The 19,881-nt window shown below is 48.1% G+C and overlaps 1 protein-coding gene across 1 annotated transcript in view; it reads left to right on the forward strand.

Moving 5' to 3' along the window:
- The window catches only part of LOC147097619 (adhesion G protein-coupled receptor E3-like), a 71,031-nt gene that overhangs the window by 29,034 nt on the left and 22,116 nt on the right, over positions 1 to 19,881 (forward strand). Inside the window, exons 4-7 of the mRNA XM_085971420.1 lie at positions 2,467 to 2,644; positions 11,568 to 11,687; positions 18,699 to 18,898; positions 19,630 to 19,800. Of these exons, the coding sequence (XP_085827546.1) occupies positions 2,467 to 2,644; positions 11,568 to 11,687; positions 18,699 to 18,898; positions 19,630 to 19,800 (669 nt within the window). The remainder of the gene's footprint in view (positions 1 to 2,466; positions 2,645 to 11,567; positions 11,688 to 18,698; positions 18,899 to 19,629; positions 19,801 to 19,881) is intronic.

Raw genomic sequence — 19,881 nt, forward strand, 5'->3', positions numbered from 1 at the left:
GTGTTCAGTGCCATTCACAACTCTTCAGATAATAAAGCAGTCATGCAGCAAGACCTGTTTTTCTCCACAGGAGTAAACTTGTCTGAACCTAATGTTCTGCCCGCTCGCCACAGCCTTTAATATTCCTCCTCTTTAAATATGTATTAATCAATGTTCCCTCTTTAAGCTGCACAGCCACATGGTCACACGACAATGGGAAAGGTCCCGCCCAGGCCGCTCGCCGGCCTCTCCATAGAAACATAGAAACATAGAAGATAGGAGCAGGAGTAGGCCATTCGGCCCCTCGAGCCTGCTCCGCCATTCAATGCGATCATGGCTGATCATCCAATTTCAGTACCCGATCCTTGCTTTCTCCCCATACCCCTGGATCCCTTTAGCCTTAAGAAATATATCCAACTCCTTCTTGAATATATTTAATGAATTGGCTTCTACTGCCTTCTGTGGTAAAGAATTCCACAGGTTCACCAATCTCTGGGTGAAGAAATTCCTCCTAATTTCTGTCCTAAATGGCCTACCTCTTATCCTTAGACTGTGACCCCTGGTTCTGGGCTCCCCGACCATCAGGAACATCCTTCCTGCATCTAGTCTGTCCAGTCCTGTCAGAATTTTATAAGTTTCAATGAGATCCCCTCTCATTCTTCTAAACTCCAGCGAGTACAAGCCCAATCGTCCCAATCTCTCTTCATACGTCATTCCTGCCATCCCAGATATCAGCCTGGTGAATCTTCGCTGAACTCCTTCCATGGCAAGAACATCCTTCCTCAGATAAGGCGACCAAAACTGCACACAATACTCAAGATGTGGTCTCACCAAGGCCCTGTACAACTGCAGCAAGACATCCTTGTTCCTGTACTCGAACCCTCTCGCTATGAAGGCCAACATACCATTTGCCTTCTTAACTGCCTGCTGCACCTGCATGCTTACCTTCAGCGACTGGTGCACAAGGACACCCAGGTCTCGTTGCACTTCTCCTTCTCCCAATCTATTGCCGTTCAGATAATCTGCCTTCCTGTTTTTGCCACCAAAGTGGATAACCTCGCATTTATCCACGTTATATTGCATCTGCCATGCTTTTGCCCAATCAGCCAACCTGTCCAAGTCATCCTGGAGTATCTCGGCATCCTCCTCACAGCACACGCCCACCCAGCTTTGTGTCATCTGCAAATTTGGAGATATTACATCTAGTTCCCTTGTCTAGATCATTAATATATATTGTAAATAGCTGGGGTCCAAGGACCGATCCCTGCGGTACCCCACTAGTCACTGCCTGCCACTTGGAAAAAGACCCGTTTATTCCAACTCTTTGCTTTCTGTCTGCCAACCAGTTCTCTATCCAATTCCCTTCCTAACAGCATTGTGGGTGTACCTACACCATATGGACTGCAGCGGTTCAAGAAGGCGGCTCATCACCATCTTCTCAAGGGCAATTAGGGATGGGCACTAAATGCAGGGCTAGCCAGCCAGCGACGCCCACATCCCATCAATGAATAAAAAAATTTTTTTTAAATACCTTGCCCCCAATCCCATGTGCCTTAACTTTACACGCTAATCTCTTATGCGGGACCTTATCAAAAGCCTTCTGAAAGTCCAAATACACCACATCCACTGGTTCTCCCTTATCTATTTTACCAGTTACATCCTCAAAAAATTCCAGTACCATTGTAAACACCGGGCATGTGCTGATATTTAAAGGGACCGCACACTAAAAGAAACAGGCCACACAGAACAAAGCCCAACTTACAGGGAACATTGCTCTTCATTCCCTTTCAAAGTGCTAATGGACTCTGTTTGAGTTGGTGGCAGAGAACTCCACATTCTACAGCTTTTTTATTAACTTCATCTTCCCGAGACTGCCTGAAGTGTGTGCCCTCTCGTTGCGATCTTGCCGATCACTGGAATTCCCAAGTGTGTACCCAGGTGACCTTGGAGTGAGCTCACGTGGTGCCCAGTGATTGGCTCCAAGCCTTCTGTGACCGGTTGACACCACAGGACATTGTCTGTCCCATCAATGAAATTATCATTACTCATTGGAAGTTGATTGGTTTTGTTCTAATGTTGCCCTCCTCCCGGGACGGGGCGAATGGGAGCACCGGGAATGATGTTCGCTCCGCTGGCACTAGGCTCATGCCCAATATCACCCTATAGACCCAGGTAAGAATAGAGCCAATCAGAAACCATCTATCACTATTTACCCAATTCTAACCTTGAAGTCCACTATCAGGTCACCTACTCAAACCTCTCCACTCCATTGTAAAAAGCCCTAGGAGCATCAGTCTAGATTTTGTGCTCAAGTCTCTGACGTGGGCTTGAGCCCTCAACCTTCTGACTCAGAGGTGAGAGTGCTGCCCACTGAGCCACGACTGCTATTCATTGGGTAAACGTGTAGAGCTACCAAAGGAACTATGACAACCGTTAAAAATTATCCATGTTCACTGGGATGGAAGAGAAATGGTTTGTCCTCCACAGGAAATCATTTCAGCCACAAATGATCTTCTCGGGAATGACTCCCTCTGGGACAACATGGAAAGTGAAGAGCGGCTCCTTTCAGCTTCCACATTCCTGCAGTCCATGGAAAACGCTGCGATTGTTGTCGGCCTGGATTCTTCGGGTCACATACCAAGAACGAGACCAGCTGAAAATATCGGTGAGTTCAAAATAAGATATTTTATATGATGGATTTTCTTGAGGCAGCTGTGTGAGGAATAACCTGCACTGACCTTCGACATAACACCCAGAATGTAGAATCTGTCCTAAAATATTCAGTGATTCTATAATCCCTGAGATATAATTAGATAATTTTTGTCAAGAAAAGAGATACTCGCGATACTGAATCCAAAACGTTTCACACGCAAGGCCCTTCAGGTTTATTTAACAGAAACGTTGGCTCTCCTGGTGGCTCACTGAGTGAACCAGTGAAAAGCTGAGCCATGAAGACCAGGTTTCTTGCCCAGTCTGACCTGAGTGAGCTGTTCTCAGGTGGATTGCACCAAAGGCATTGCACGCAGGACTAATGGTGGTAAAGGAGCATTGGGGAACTACAGTGGAGCCTGTTCCTGTCCTCACCAGAGATCTAAACACAGGCACTTCCAGCAGAAACCCAGTCCGGTTTCCCCTTCCGTAGACTGCTGACACTTGTTGTCAAGGCCCGCACACGAATAATGACCACTTCAGCAAGGTACCAGAGAGTGACCAGTGTCTGTAGAACTCTAGCACAAGAAGGATAAGAGCATAAGAAATAGGAACAGGAGTAGGCCATTTGGCCCCTTGAGCCTGCTCCGCCATTCAATAAGATCAAGGCTGATCTTCTACTTCAACTCCACTTTCCTGCACTATCCCCATATCCCTTGATTCCCATAATATCCAAAAATCTATCACAGAATCACACAGAAACCCCACAGTGCAGATAGAGGCCATTTCGGCCCATCGAGCCTGCACCGACACATATCCCACCCGATCCCCGTAACCCCCACACCAACACATATCCCACCAACCCCATGTATTTAATCCCCCTAACACTAAGGGTCAATTTATCATAGCCAATCAACCTAACCCGCACATCTTTGGACTGTGGGAGGAAACCGGAGCACCCGGAGAAAACCCACGCAAACACGGGGAGAATGTGCAAACTCCACACAGACAGTCACCCGAGGTCGGATTCGAACCCGGGTCTCTGGCGCTGTGAGGCAACAGTGCTAACCACTATGCCATCGATCTCTGTCTTGAATATACTCAACAGCTGAGCCTCCACAGCCCTCTGGGGTAGAGAATTCCAAAGATTCACCAATCTCTGAGTGAGGAGGTTTCTCCTCATCTCAGTCCTAAATGGCCGAATCCTTTTTCTGAGACTGCGACCTCTGGTTCTAGACTCCCCAGCCAGGGAAAACATCCTCCCTGCATCTACCCTGTCAAGCCCTGTAAGAATTTTATATGTTTCAATGAGATCACCTCTCATTCTTCTAAACTCTACAGAATATAGGCCTAGTCTACACAATCTCTACTCATAGGACAATCCCCCCATCCCAGGAACCAGTCTGGTGAACCTTTGTTGCACTCCCTCTATGGCAAGTATATCCTTCCTTAGGTGAGGAGACCAAAACTGCACACAATACTCCAGGTGTGGTCTTACCAGGGCCCTTTATAATTGCAGTAAGACTTCTTTACTCTTATTCTCAGATCCTCTTGTAATAAAGGCCAACATAACATTTGCTTTCCTAATTGCTTGCTGTACCTGCTGTGGTAAACCATTGTTATTGCATATCGTTACCTCTGGTTGGCGCTGTGTACCAATGCATGCCTCAGCTGGCTCCGCCCACATGACCAGGTATAAAGGTGGGTGTTTCGGCTACCCACTTCCTTCTTGGAACCAGTCGTCCACGAGAGGCATGCTCTGTTCTTTAGTTAATAAAAGCCTTTTCATTACCTTCCTAATTCATCGCCTTTTATGGAGTAATTGATAAGCGTATCAATTTTATTAACTAAAAGTAAAATGGCGACACCTGAACAGCAACAACAGCAGGCGTTGCTGCGAGCCCTCAGACCAGCATGCCTGGACCTCGACCCTCAAGCAGCGGGTTCATCGACCAATTTCGAACACTGGCTGAGCTGCTTTGAATCCTTCCTAGAAGCCTCCGCCGTGACATCGGAGGAGAACAAACTAAAAGTTTTGACCGCCCAGGTGAGCCCTCAAGTATATACACTCATCCGGGACGCTACTACGTACACGGCGGCCCTCGAACTACTAAAAGGGCAATACACGCGCCCAGTGAACACGATTTACGCCAGACACCTCTTGGGATCCCGCAGGCAGCAACCGGGGGAATCGGTAGAGGCATTTTTACGGGCGTTACAGACACTCTGCAGGGACTGCGACTGTAAGGAGGTAACGGCTGCGGGGCACGCGGAGGGACTTACCTGTGATGCCTTCGTTAGGGGCCTCCAGTCCGACTACTCCCGGCAGAGACTGCTCGAAAGCAAGGAGCTCGACCCGAAGACGGCCGTAGCCCTTGCGCTCTCGTTAGATGCGGCCCACCGAAACCTCGAAGCATACTCACGTAACGGCGCCGCGCCATGGCCATCGCGACCTTGGGACATGGGACCGCCGCCCCCGGTACCAACTGCTGCAGCGATGTCCCGAAATCAACTGGGACCGCCGCCCCCGGTACCAACTGCAGCGATGCCCCGTAACCAGGCCCAAAAATGCTATTTCTGTGGCCAGTTAAAACACCCTAGAGCGCACTGCCCGGCTAAGACCGCTACCTGCTCGGGCTGCGGGAAGAAAGGCCATTACGCCAATGCCTGCAGGGGGAAACCCGCGAACGTCAGCAGCGCCGCGTGCGAACCGTGGGGGCAGCCATCTTATCCGCCATTTTGTGCACCTCCGGCCGCATGGCCGCCACCATTTTGTCCGCCGCACTCAACCGCCATTTAGTCTCCGGACTCGACCACCGTCTCGTCGGACGACCATATCGACTCACTAAGCCATACACTGGCCTCCGTTACGCTGGATCAAGCCCTCCCTCATCATCTGTCCAGGTCCATGATGGACATCACGGTAAACAGTCGCGCCACCACTTGCCTATTTGACAGCGGGAGCACAGAGAGTTTTATTCACCCCGACACGGTACGTAGCCACTCCCTCACGGTCCTGCCAACACGCCATCGGATTTCTATGGCGTCTAAGTCCCATTCAATGGACGTCGGCGGCTACTGTGTGGTGACCCTTTCGGTTAGGGGCACAGAATATAAAAATTTTAAACTTCTAGTCCTGCCCCATCTTTGCGCTGCCGTGCTGCTAGGGTTGGATTTTCAGATCCACCTTAAAAGTGTCACATTAGCATACGGTGGACCCCTCCCCCCACTCACAGTCTGCAACCAACACCTTTTAAATCGCCCGCCGCACACCACTTGCAGCCTTTCCACACTCAAAGTCCCCCCCCTCCCTTGTTCGCTAACCTCACCCACGACTGTAAACCCATCGCTACCAAGAGCAGGCGGTACAGCGCCGGGGACAGAGCTTTTATTAGCTCTGAGGTGGAGCGGCTCTTGAAGGAGGGCATTATCGGAGGGAGCACCAGCCCCTGGCGAGCCCAGGTTGTAGTCGTTAAAACCACCGATAAACGCCGCCTGGTCATTGACTACAGCCAAACCATAAACCGGTACACTCAGCTGGACGCATACCCCCTTCCTCGCATATCTGATATGGTCAATCAGATTGCGCAATACAAAGTATTCTCCACCATTAACCTTAAGTCAGCATACCACCAACTCCCCATCCGCCATGAGGACCGCCAGTATACTGCCTTCGAGGCGAACGGCCGCCTCTACCCCTTCCTTAGGGTTCCCTTTGGCGTCACCAACGGGGTTTCGGTCTTCCAAAGGGAGATGGACCAGATGGTTGACCAGAACGCGCTGCAGGCCACCTTTCCCTATCTGGATAACGTCACCATCTGTGGCCACGACCAGCAGGACCATGACGTTAATGTAGAAAAATTCCTCCGTACGGCCCAACGGCTGAACCTAACGTACAATAAGGAGAAATGTATGTTTCGCACCAAGCGCCTTGCCATTCTCAGCTGCGTAGTGGAGAACAGAGTCATCGGGCCCGACCCCGACAGAATGCGCCCCCTTATGGAGCTCCCCCTCCCCCACTGCCAAAAAGCACTGAAGAGATGCCTGGGGTTTTTCTCTTACTATGCCTAGTGGGTGCCCCACTATGCGGACAAAGCCAGACCCCTCATCAAATCCACCTCCTTCCCCCTGACACCAGAGGCGTGTGCAGCCTTCACTCTTATCAAGAGCGATATTGCGAAGGCCACAATGCACGCAGTGGATGAGTCCATCCCCTTCCAAGTGGAGAGCGATGCATCCGACTTCGCCCTAGCTGCGACCCTTAACCAGGCGGGGAGACCCGTGGCCTTTTTCTCAAGGACCCTCCAGGGCCCCGAGACTCGACACGCCTCTGTCGAAAAGGAGGCCCAGGCTATTGTGGAAGCAGTGCGTCACTGGAGGCATTACCTGGCCGGAAAACGGTTTACCCTTCTCACTGACCAGCGTTCAGTTGCTTTTATGTTTAATAATAAGCAGAGGGGCAAAATCAAGAACGACAAAATCTTGAGGTGGAGAATCGAACTCTCCACCTACAATTACGATATCTTGTACCGGCCCGGGAAGCTCAATGAGCCCCCAGATGCCCTATCACGTGGTACATGCGCCAACGCGCAGGTCGATAGACTGCAGTCCCTCCACAATGACCTCTGCCACCCGGGGGTCACCAGGTTCTTCCATTTCATCAAATCCCGTAACCTGCCCTACTCCATCGAGGAGGTCAGGACCATGACCAGGAACTGCCAAATCTGTGCCGAGTGCAAATCGCATTTTTATAGGCCAGACAGAGCAAGCCTGATCAAGGCCACTCGCCCCTTCGAGCGCCTGAGCGTCGATTTTAAAGGGCCCCTCCCCTCCTCTGACCGCAACGTGTACTTCCTCAACATAATTGATGTGTACTCCCGTTTCCCGTTTGCCATCCCTTGCCCAGACATGACCAGTACCACGGTCATCAAATGTCTGAATGACCTCTTCGCCTTGTTCGGGTTCCCTAGCTATATACATAGCGACAGGGGCTCATCTTTCATGAGCGACGAACTTCGGCAGTACCTGCTCGCGAGAGGTATTGCTACGAGTAGGACCACCAGCTACAACCCCCAGGGGAACGGCCAGGTGGAAAGAGAGAACGCGACGGTTTGGAAGGCCGTCCTCTTAGCCTTAAAATCTAAGGGCCTTCCGACCTCTCGCTGGCAGGAGGTCCTCCCTGCGGCGCTCCACTCCATCTGGTCACTGCTTTGTACTGCCACTAATGCCACCCCTCATGAGCAAATGTTCGTTTTCCCCTGGAAGTCCACATCGGGAACCTCGCTACCGACATGGCTGACTTCTCCTGGGCCCGTCCTACTGCGGAGGCACGTGAGGACCCATAAAACGGACCCCCTGGTCGAGAGGGTGAACCTCCTACACGCCAACCCCCAGTATGCCTACGTGGCATACCCAGACGGGCGGGAGGACACGGTCTCCATACGAGACCTCGCACCCTCGGGTGCCCCTGAACTACCACCGTTATCCCCCACCACCCCTCCCAACCCAACCCCTGTAGACGGCATGCCGGTGCCCCAGGACCCTTCGGTGACCACCCAGACACCAGATTCGACGTTGGATACTGAACCACCTCCGCCGCCACCACGACGATCAGGACGTCAGACAAGGCCTCCTGATAGACTTACCTACACGAACTTGTAGTACACTTCACCCCGCCGGACTCAATTTTAAACAAGGGGTGAATGTGGTAAACCACTGTTATTGCATATTGTTACCTCTGGTTGGCACTGTGTACCAATGCATGCCTCAGCTGGCTCCGCCCACATGACCAGGTATAAAGGTGGGTGTTTTGGCTACCCACTTCCTTCTTGGAACCAGTCGTCCACGAGAGGCATGCTCTGTTCTTTAGTTAATAAAAGCCTTTTCATTACCTTCCTAATTCATCGCCTTTTATGGAGTAATTGATAAGCATATCGCCTGCATGTTAACTTTCAGTGATTCGTGTACAAGGACACCCAGGTCCCACTGAACACCAACATTCCCAATCTCTCAACATTTAAAAAATGCTCTGCTTTTCTATTTTTCCTACCAAAGTGGATAACTTCACATTTCTCCACATTATATTCCATTTGCCATGTTCTTGTCCACTCACTTAGCTTGTCTATATCCCCTTGAAGCCTCTTTGCATCCTCCTCACAACTTACATTCCCACCCAGCTTTGTATCATCAGCAAACTTGGATATATTACGTTTGGTTCCCTCATCTAAATCATTGATGTCGATTGTGAATAGCTGAGGTCCAAGCACTGATCCTTGCGGTACCCCACTAGTTACAGCCTGCCAACCCAAAAATGACCCGTTTATTCCTACTCTCTGTTTTCTGTCCGTTAAACAATCCTCAATCCATGCTAGTATATTACCCCCAATCCCATGAGCCCTAATTTTGTTTAATAACCTCTTGTGTGGCACCTTATTGAATGCCTTCTGAAAATCCAAATACACCACATCCACTGGTTCCCCCTTATCTAATCTGCGAGTTACAATCTCAAAAAACTCTAACAGATTCGTCAAACACGATTTCCCTTTCATAAATCCGTGTTGACTCTGCCCAATCCTATTATTATTTTCTAAGTGCCCTGTTACCACGTCCTTAATAATAGATACTAGCATTTTCCCTGCTACTAATGCCAGGCTAACTGTTCTGTAGTACCCCATTTCTCTCTTCCTCCTTTCTTAAATAGTGGGGTTACATTTGCTACCTTCCAATCGCGGGAACATTTCTAGAATCTATGGAATTTTGGAAAATGACAACCAAGGCATCCACTATCTCTATAGCCACCTCTTTCAAAACCCCAGGATGTAGGCCATCAGGTCCAGGGATTTATTGGCTTTCGGTCCCATGAATTTCTCCAGTACTTTTTTAAAATAATACTAATTTCTTTCTGTTCCTCATTCTCCCTAGACCCTTGGTGCCTTAAAGGAATGTATATTTGTTGTAAATTATGTATTAATTCTTTAAATGTTAGCCATTGCTTCTCTACCATCATACTTTTTAATGTAGTTTCCCAATCTACATTAGCCAACTCGCCCCTCATACCTACGTAGTTTGCTTTGGTTAGATTTAAGACCCTCATTTCATATTTAACTAAATCACTTTCAAACTCAATATAAAATTCTATCATATTATGGTCACTCTTCCCTAAAGGCCCCTTTACTACAAGCTTATTAATTAACCGTTTCTCGTTGCACAATACTAGATCTAAAATAGCCTGTTCCCTAGTTGGTTCCTCAACATACTGATCTAGAAAACTATCTTGCATACATTCCATGAATTCATCCTCCACACTATTACAGCAAATTTGGTTTGCCCAGTCTATATGTAGATTAAAGTCCCCTATGATTACTGTATTACCCTCGTTACATGCGCCTCTAATTTCCTGATTTATATGCTGCCCTACATTACAACTACTGTTTCGGGGGCCTATAAACAACTCCCACCAATGTTTTCTGGATCGGGACTGAATCCAGTTCCACCTGATTCCATCCCATATTTTACAGAGAGCCGTTTTCAATAGGATTTGGGCCGAAGTGAGCTCAAGCCCCTAAAAGCTTTGACCCCATGCCAAATGGCGAAGATGGGGTCATCTGCCTAGTGGCTGAGAACTGCCATGAGTCCCACTGAGATCCTTTTGAAAGGCCCCAAATGCTCTGCAGATAATTGATCCCAGAGGAGACTGAGCAGCTCTCTTGTCCCACCAAATAACTCCTTCCCAGAGCGAAATAATCTTTTTACCCCTGTTTTTTCTGACCTCGGATGGGCTTTGGGAAGGACTTATGGAGATACCGCTGTGGTTCACTCCATCTTACCAGGGTGGATTGGAGCTCAAGTGCCCTTGCAGATGCCGGTGGCCCACACTGACTATAAAGATGGTTATCCCCAATCCCCACCATTTGGAATTGGGTCAGAATCTCAGGCTTGAGTACACTTAGGTCCCTCTCTGCCTCACTGGGGGAATGGGGCCTTTGGAAATCTGGCCCAACTGTTTTCAGGAGAGAATTGGTGAAGAAAGTATGGAAGAGCTGACAAAGGGCAATAATGAGGAAGACTCACTACGTTTGGATGGCTTGTTGAACTGAGTTTGCATTTGATGCTTTGGAGTCTTGTACTCGTCAATGTGCGAGTTGGTGATGCTGGGGATTGGAAATTCTTCAATTTCACCCAGTGTCATCATCAAACATCCCAAGATCAGTACGGCTTCAGGAGCACTGCCTTCAGTTCTGGGCTTCACATCTCAGGAAGGATGTATTGGCCTTGGAGGGGGTGCAGCGTAGATTCACCAGAATGATACCAATGCTATAAGGGTTAAATTATGGAGACAGGTTGCATGCACTAGACTTGGATTTCCCACTGGGATTGGATGGAGTTTGTCTAAGCTCTTTTTACCTCGGACACCACCAGTCAGCAGAAAGAGGAAACTTTCATTCCCTCATTGAGCCCAGGCTTCAGAAATGAGAGGCCGGTGTCTGACCCAATGAACCACCCAGTCCATTTTGCAGCTTTTCATAGAATCATAAAATCGTACAGCACAGAAGGAGGCCATTCGGCCCATCATGCCTGTGCTAGCTCTTTGCAAGCGTTATGCAATTAGTCCCACTCCTCCGCTCACTCCCCATAGCCCTGCAAATTTTTCCTTTTCAAGTATTTATCCAATTCCCTTTTGAATGTTACTATTGAATCTGCTTCTACCGCCCTTTCAGGCAGCGCATTCCAGATCACAACAACTCGCTGCGTAAAGAAAATTTCTCCTCATCTCCCTTTTGATTCTTTTGCCAATTATCTTTGTGCTAAGTCATCCTTTTAGCCCGGTGTTGTTTGCATCTGTTAAACTGACAGTTGGACCGAAACAATAAGACGGCAGAATGTGAATAAATCTCACTCCTGCATGACACATTACAGAGATTGTTTTCTTTCGCTCTTAGATCTGGAATTAAGAGTTTTTCGAGGGAAGAACAGTTCGGTCAACGATAGAGTGAGTTTACAGGCGAAGGGCAACGTGATGGATATTTATCGACGTACAGTCACCGGAGGAACCACGAATGGTAAATGTACCGGTTATCGCTTCTTTGCTTCAGTTGCTCTCAGCAAACACCTCTGTAGGTTTACACCTTCTTCTCAATGAAGTGAAGTGAAGCACAGACCCGTCAGGACGTGAAGCCCTGGGCCTGCAGTGGGAAGTGGCGTTCGAGCTCCAAGAGGCGGGGCTATAGAGGGGGGCCTGTGCCCATCATTCCCCACATGGTGAGGCGTGAGGTCCACCATGACACCGTGGCCTTTGGGAACCAGTCAGAGTCAGGCCCAGAGAGGGAGGCAGAATCGGAGAGAGAGTTACCCCAGCCTCGTCCTTGTGTCTTCCAGCAGCTGTTGCAGGTCAGAAATGGCAGAGGCCCAGGAACAAGTTGCTCATCTCTCTTCCCACGCAATGAGTTAGGGGCGGCGGGGGGAGGGGAGAATAAGTAGAATTACCATAGAAATAAAAATGCCATTTAAGGAGGAACCTACTACCCAGAGAGAAGTAGTGACAGCAGTCTTCATATCTGCTGATTGGCCTGGAGGTGCATTATGGTCAGAATTGTGTGGCCACCTCGTTAATATTAGAGTGTCAGTCATGGCTCCGTGGGTCGCACTCACTCTCGCCTCAGAGTCAGACAGTCTTAAGTTCAAGTCTCACATCATAGAAGATCCACGAGGCTGATCCCTAGTGTCAATGGGACTGGGAATGGTAGCATACTGGTTATGTTACTGGACTAGCAATCCAGAGTCCAGGACTAGTAAACCGGAGACACAAGTTCAAATCCCAAATCATAAGTTCAGAAGTGAGGATGTTCGCTGATGACTGCACAGTGTTCAGCGCCATTCGCAACTCCTCAGATAATGAAGCAGTCCATGCCCACATGCAGCAAGACCGCGACAACATTCAGGCTTGCGCTGATAAATGTCAAGTAACATTCGTGCCACACAAGTGCCAGGCAATGACTATCTCCAACAAGAGAGTGTCTAACCACTGCCCCTTAACATTCAAAGGCATTACCATCGCCAAATCCCCAAACATCAATATCCTGGGGTCACCATTGACCAGAAACTTAACTGGACTAGCCAGATGAATACTATGGCTACAAGAGCAGGTCAGAGGCTGGGTATTCTCCGGCCAGTGTCTCACCTCCTGACTCCCCAAAGTCTTTCCACCATCTACAAGGCACAAGTCAGGAGTGTGATGGAATATTCTCCACATACCTGGATGAGTGCAGCTTCAACAACAGTCAAGAAACTCGACACCATCCAGTACAAAGCAACTCCTTTGATTGGCACCCCATCTACCACCTTAAAAATTCACTCCCTTCACCACCTGCGCACCATGGCTGCAGTATGTACCATCTACAAGATGCACTGCAGTAACTCGCCAAGGCTTCTTCGACAGCACCTCCCAAACACACAACCTCTTCCACCTAGAAGGACAAGGGTAGCAGGTGCATGGGAACACCACCACCTCCAAGTTCCCCTCCAAATCACACACCATCCTGACTTGGAAATATATCGGCCATTCCTTCATCATCGCTGGGTCAAAATCCTGGAACTCCCTCCCTAACAGCACTGTGGGAGTACCTTCACCACACGGGCTGCAGCGGTTCAAGAAGGCGGCTCACCACCACCTTCTCAAAGGCAATTAGGGATGGGCAAAAAAATGCTGGCCTGGCCAGCAACGCCCACACCCCAGGATTAAAAAAAGGATTGAGTAATGAGAATAGACTGCGGAAATTGGGGCTTGAAAGGAAATGTCTGATAGAGGATCTTAAAGAGTTATGCAAGGTGTGATAAATCCATGTAGGGAGACAAGGAACTCGAAGAGGCGAGGTATGAGGATTAATACGAGTGCTTTATTGAACGACTGCGAGACAACCAGGCAGGCTTACTTCCAGGCATTGCGCCTTTGCTGACCTTAGCAGGAAGCAAACCTCTGACCTTAACAGGAAGCAAACCTCTGACCTTAGCAGCAGAATTGGCTACAGCACCACCTGGTGGATAACCTTAATCATAACATCCCAGATTACTATATCCCTCCCCCCTTAAGATTTCAGGATGAATTTCTTAACAAACAACCATTCCTGAGGGTCACATAAGGAGTCTCCATTCATCATGTTCCATACTTGACGAATCTAACAGTTCAGTATCAATCTCTCTGGTGGCTTGCGAGTCCTTTGTGAACGTATAACAGTAAAGTCCCTGCTTGTTTGTGGTGAAGCCACCAGCTGCTCCTGAGCAGTGCTTAGAGTATCTGACTCTGCAACAATGGTTTCCTCTTGACGAATAGGTTCCTGTGGAATTGTCTCTGTCCCTGGTGGTGGCACCACAGATGCACTTGGATAACTGGGAGCAAACCTGTCTTCAGTCATTGCATCTGGAACCTTCATTTCAATTTCCCCTTGTCTGGGAAGTATCTGATCAACATGTCTGCGTACTACCCTACCATCTCCCAACATTACCTTGTATGATACTGGACCTGTCATTGAGTCTATGAAGCCAGGAATCCACTTTGGTCCATAACTGAAATTCCTGGTAAGGACCGCATCTCCTTCTCCAAAACTTTGGCTCTTTGTTCTTTTGTCATGGTTCTCTTTTTGTTTGTTTTGTCTGTATTCCATTTTCCTTTTTAGGTCTGGGTGGACAAGGTCAAGAGTGGAGCATAGTCTACGACCTAATAACATCTCAGCAGGAGAGAGTCCTGTGGTGGATTGAGGTGTTATTCTGTAGCTGAACAGAACCTGTGACACTTTGGCTGCTAAACTCCCTTCTGCACTTTTTTTCATCATCTCCTTAAATGTTTGTATGGCTCTCTCCGCAAGTCCATTCGAGGATGGATGATATGGAGCCGAGGTCACCTGCACTATGCCATTTTTTCTCAAGAACTCTTTTGTCTCTGTACTCACAAAACAAGTGGCATTGTCACTCACCACGATCTCCGGTAGCCCTTGATTACTGAAGCTCCGACGCAGGCAGTCTATAGTAGTAGTGGCGGAAGCAGAATTTACAGGATAAACATCCATCCATTTGGAATGTGCATCAATGATTATGAGGAACATCTTCCCCATGAATGGACTCGCATAATCTAAGTGCAATCTTCTCCATGGTTTATCCGGCCACTCCCAGGGGTGGAGAGGAGCCGCTGCTGGTGCCTTCCGGTGTTCCTGACAAGTGCTGCATGTCTTGACTAGATTTTCTATCTCCTCATCTAGCTTTGGCCACCACAAGTAACTCCTAGCCAAGGCTTTCATACATGAGACCCCAGGATGACACTGATGTAGTTGCTCTAGGATAGACTGTCGTGCTGGCTGTGGAATAATCACTCGTGCTCCCCACAACATGCAACCATCCTGCACACTCAGCTCTGTTTTCCTGACACTGTAGGGTGTGAAGTCAGCCCCTTCCGGATGCTGTGGCCATCCACTCACCACATATTCTCGAACTCTAGACAGTACTGGATCTTTACCTGTCCATGTTCTTACTTGCTCTGCAGTCACAAGTGCCATGTCAGTGTCCTCCAACATCAAAACTCTGTCCTCTGGAGCTGCATGGATAGGTGTGTCTGGCAGTGGAAGATGGCTCAAGGCCTCTGCGTTCCCATGGTACTTGCCCGCCTTGTAGACGATGACATACTCATATGCCCTCAACATCACTGCCCACCTCTGGATCCGGGGTGACACCATCTGTGGAACTGCTTTCATTTCAATGAAAAGAGAGAGAAGAGGTTTATGATCGGTGCATATGGTGAACTTCCTGCCATATATGCACTTGTGGAACCTCTGTAACCCAAACATTACTGCTAACCCCTCTTTGTCTAACTGGGAATAGTTTTTTTCCGCTGGCGTTAGAGTTCGGGACATAAACCCTATTGGTCTTTCAGTTCCATCTTCCATGTAGTGTGAAAGAACTGCCCCCACCCCGTAAGGTGAAGTGTCACAAGAGAGAATGATGTCTTTCTCTGTATTGTAGTGAACCAGCACATCCGATGACAGCATCAGTTTCTTGGACTGTTCAAATGAAACCCCCTGCTCCTCTCCCCACTGCCACTGTGTCTCCTTGCGCAGTAGTTTGTGAAGAGGTGCTAACACAGTTGACAAGTTTGGTAAAAACCTGTTATAATAGTTCAGCAGTCCCAGGTAAGCTTTTAACTCAGCCACATTTGTAGAAGCAGGGGCGTCCTGCAGTGCTTGTACCTTCTCCTTGAGTGGATGGAGCCCGGTGGCGTCCACTCTGTGTCCCAGGAACACTGCCTCATTCCCCAGGAAAGTGCACTTACTCCTCTTGAGCCAGAACCCTGCCCTCTCCAATCTCTGTAGTACCTCTCCCAGAGTGCTCAGATGCTCCTGGTCGGTTCTTCCCATCACCAGAATGTCATCCAGATAGATGGAAACATGTGGAATCCCTTGCAGTACACCTTCGATTGTCCTCTGGAAGATAGCTGTTCTAGATGAGACACCCAAACGGTAAGCGGTTATATGTAAACAAGCCCTTGTGTGTATTTATGGTGACATACTTCTTTGATTCGTCATCCAGTGTAATCTGCAAGTAGGCATGATTCATATCCAACTTTGTGAATTTCTTTCCTCCAGCCAGGTTTGCAAAGAGATCCTCTGTTTTGGGAATCGGATACTGCTCTAGTTTGGACACCCAATTGACTGTCAATTTATAGTCTCCACAGAGTCTTACCAAATTGTCCGGTTTTAAAACAGGTACTATGGGAGCTGCCCATTCCGAACATTTCACTGGCTCCAGTATGTTCTCTCTCAATAGACGGTCAAGCTCAGCCTCTACCTTTGGCTTCATGGCAAAGTCACAGGTCGTTGTTTAAAAAACCTTGGCGGTGCCTCCTTGTCTACATAAATCTTAGCTGGGGGGCCATTAAATGTGCCAAGTTCCTCCTTGAACACATTCTCATGTTCACTCAACACTTCTTGCAATATCAACTGTTTGCCTGCATCTATTTGATGTACTGCTCCCCAGTCTAATTTAAGTTCTTTTATCCAGCCCCGACCTAACAGGTTTGGTCCGGTACCCGATACTATAACTACAGGTAGCTGTTCCACTGTGTCCCTGTGTTGCACAGTTACCTTAGCTGTACCTAATGTTGCTACTCATTCACCTGTATATGTTTTAAGATGCAGGGAGCAAGGCTTTAACTCTGGAATTTTTGCATGGTTCCACAATTTTGAGTACTCTACCTTTATTCATTATGGTTACGCCGCACCCTGTATCCACTTCAAAGTTCACCTTAGAGTCATTTACTGTCAGTTGCAATGTGATAGGAGCCACTTTTGGAATGTTCTCTAACATGCCATACATTATGAACATGTCCTCTTCTTCCTCAGCTTCCCCGCTGATGTGGTGTGCTCCATGTTTTTTCACTTCTCTCCCTTGGTTTTGCTGTTCTCCCCCTTTTGGTTTGGATTCCTCCACAGGTGATTTCGCCCTGCAAGCTCGTTTTATGTGTCCTTGTTTCCCACACTTGTAGTACTTTTCCTCCAGAAACCTGTATTCACTCACCAGGTGATCGCCCTTGCATCTATAACATGCCTTCACATGCTCACGTTGTGGTTTCTGACATATGTTCAACTTGTGCACAACAACCTGACCTGCAACTTGCGTAGCATTAGCCCTGTCTGAACCCTGTATTTCTTTTACATCTCAGTTCGCTGTCTCTATGGCTTGAGCAAGTTCCAATGCTTTTTCATAAGTAAGCCCAGTCTCAGATAATAATCTGCGCTGCATTCGGTCGTCCATTATTCCGCAAACTAGCCTATCTCTCAGCATTCCTTCAGGTTGTTCCCATAATTGCAATCTTGTGCCAATTTATGCAACACCGCTACATAGTCCATTACACACTCTTCCTCTCTCCTGTTCCTTGAATTAAACTTGAACCGCTGTACAATCTCACTAGGCTTAGGGTTGAAATGTTCTTTTAGCATGGCCACTAATTCAACAAATGATTTGTCTCCACGCTTTTCAGGACTGAGCAGATTCCTCATCAAACTGTAGGTTTGGCTTCCCACTGAACTAAGCAGAATGGCTTTCCTTTTTCCGGCATCATTTATTTCATTTGCTTCGAAAAACTAACCCAACACTACACAGTATTCCTCCCAAGTTTGTGCTTGAATATCAAAAGTGGAGACCGTTCCTACCATGGCAGCCATTCTCTCGTCCAACTGGTAGCTAACTGCAGCTCATGATTTTGTTGTTTAAACATCCTGGCAGACTTCTCTTATTCAGGGTCCTGTTTTACCTTATCGCCAAATGTGATAAATCCATGTAGGGAGACAAGGAACTCGAAGAGGCGAGGTATGAGGATTAATACGAGTGCTTTATTGAACGACTGCGAGACAACCAGGCAGGCTTGCTTCCAGGCATTGCACCTTTGCTGATCTTAGCAGGAAGCAAACCTCTGACCTTAACAGGAAGCAAACCTTTGACCTTAGCAGCAGCATTGGCTACAGCACCACCTGGTGGATAACCTTAATCATAACATCCCAGATTACTATACAAGGTATTAAATGGCACGGGTAAGATTAACCGGGCACTGCTTCAGGGCTTGCCTGGATACTAGAATAAGGGGGCGTAGGTTCGAAACTGGTGAAAGGAAAGTTGAGGACACACATCTGCAAGAACTTCTTCAGCCAGAGTAATGAACACTTGGAATGGTCTCCTGGGGGAAGTAATGGAGCGCAAAGCCTTAGCCTCATTAAAGAGACAGTCAGATGGCCTGATGGAAGGGAATGTAGGTCTTCTGTCTGCGTGGATGAGCTAAACCAAATGGCCTCCCTAATCTGGGATCTTGCTATTCCTTACTGTCTTTATTGCACTGCCACAATCGTCTGCTCTCCAATCCTCTGTTTCTATGTCTTGTGAATGTCTACAAATCCCACTGGATTTAGCAGCGACCTGTTCTCGGAAGCTGGCCGTGACCTGCTCTGGTGCTGCAGCAGGAGTTACGTGTATGTTATAGCCATCGTCCACCCTCTGGAATTCACTCCAGCATTAGTAACGTTTAACACTCCCTCCAGGGACAGATTTTGCTGTTGTAGCTTTGATCGCCTACAAGAAAATGGATTCCATCCTGAATGGAAGTGTTTTCAACCTCCGCACCACCGGTGGAAAACTGAAGCCATTTCGATTGATCTCAAACATAGTTTCAGCCGTGATAACTAACAGGGACAAGCATGGACTCGACCCGACAGTGAACTTCACTTTCCAACACACAGAGGTTTGTAACGAGTTGTGCCCGTTTGGTGTACAGTTTGTAACAGGTTGGATCACGAATCTCATCCCGGTCTCCCAATGATATTGGTGCAGTGAAACAGCAGCACCGGGTTTAAAAACTAACCAGGTATTTCTGACAATTATGGCAATTTCGTGAAACAGCGGAAAGATCACTGGGCTGAGAATGAGTCTGTTAATCTGCCAGTGTTCTTGTTATGTCACATAACAATATGTGACACATGGACTACATGGAGTGGGCTGTGAGACAAAGCAGCTCATTAATGAAGCAGGAAACATAAATAAATGGTAATTATTGATTTATTCTCATTTAGAGTTTGTGAAAATTGCCCCCCCCACTCAGTTTTATCCCCTGCTCTTTGAAGATCCTGACTCTTGCCTGGGTACAGCCTCCCATTCATCACTCAATCGTCTATCCCTCCTGTGTGAAGGTAGACAGTGTCAGCAGGTTAGTCACTGGTGGAAAGGATCGCCATTGACCCTGGACCTGCTCTCACCCATTGTCTACACACCACGCTGAGGCTGGTTGCAGTCCACCAACTTCTGCCTCGGCTGAGATGGGCGAATTCAACACAGACCTGGAGTTGAGCCTGGGGTGTTTCCTTCTGTGTGACTCAGTACCACACTGGGTGATGCCTTTTCCCACTGAGCGTTACACACACAATCCATTTGCCCGGTTACAGCTGGATGGTAACATATAATCCTTGCTCTCCACAGGAGACTATCGGTGATTGGACAACGCACTGCGTCCACTGGAATTACGCAGCTGGGAAAAGTTATTGGTCTCCCAGCGGATGCAGTGTGGGGGGTTCCAATGGAATGGAGACCCAGTGTCGATGCAATCACCTCTCCAGCCTTGCTCTGCTGATGTCTCCTATCAAACGCCAGGTATAGATGTTTATTCATCAATATTCTTCACGGTTAGTACTGAACTCATGACAACTGGTCACAACAGCCCCTGAACATAAG

The sequence above is a fragment of the Somniosus microcephalus genome, chromosome 31, assembly GCF_052327205.1.
Source record: "Somniosus microcephalus isolate GS21.2 chromosome 31, FLI_Smic_1.0, whole genome shotgun sequence".
Classification (NCBI taxonomy): Eukaryota; Metazoa; Chordata; class Chondrichthyes; order Squaliformes; family Somniosidae; genus Somniosus; species Somniosus microcephalus.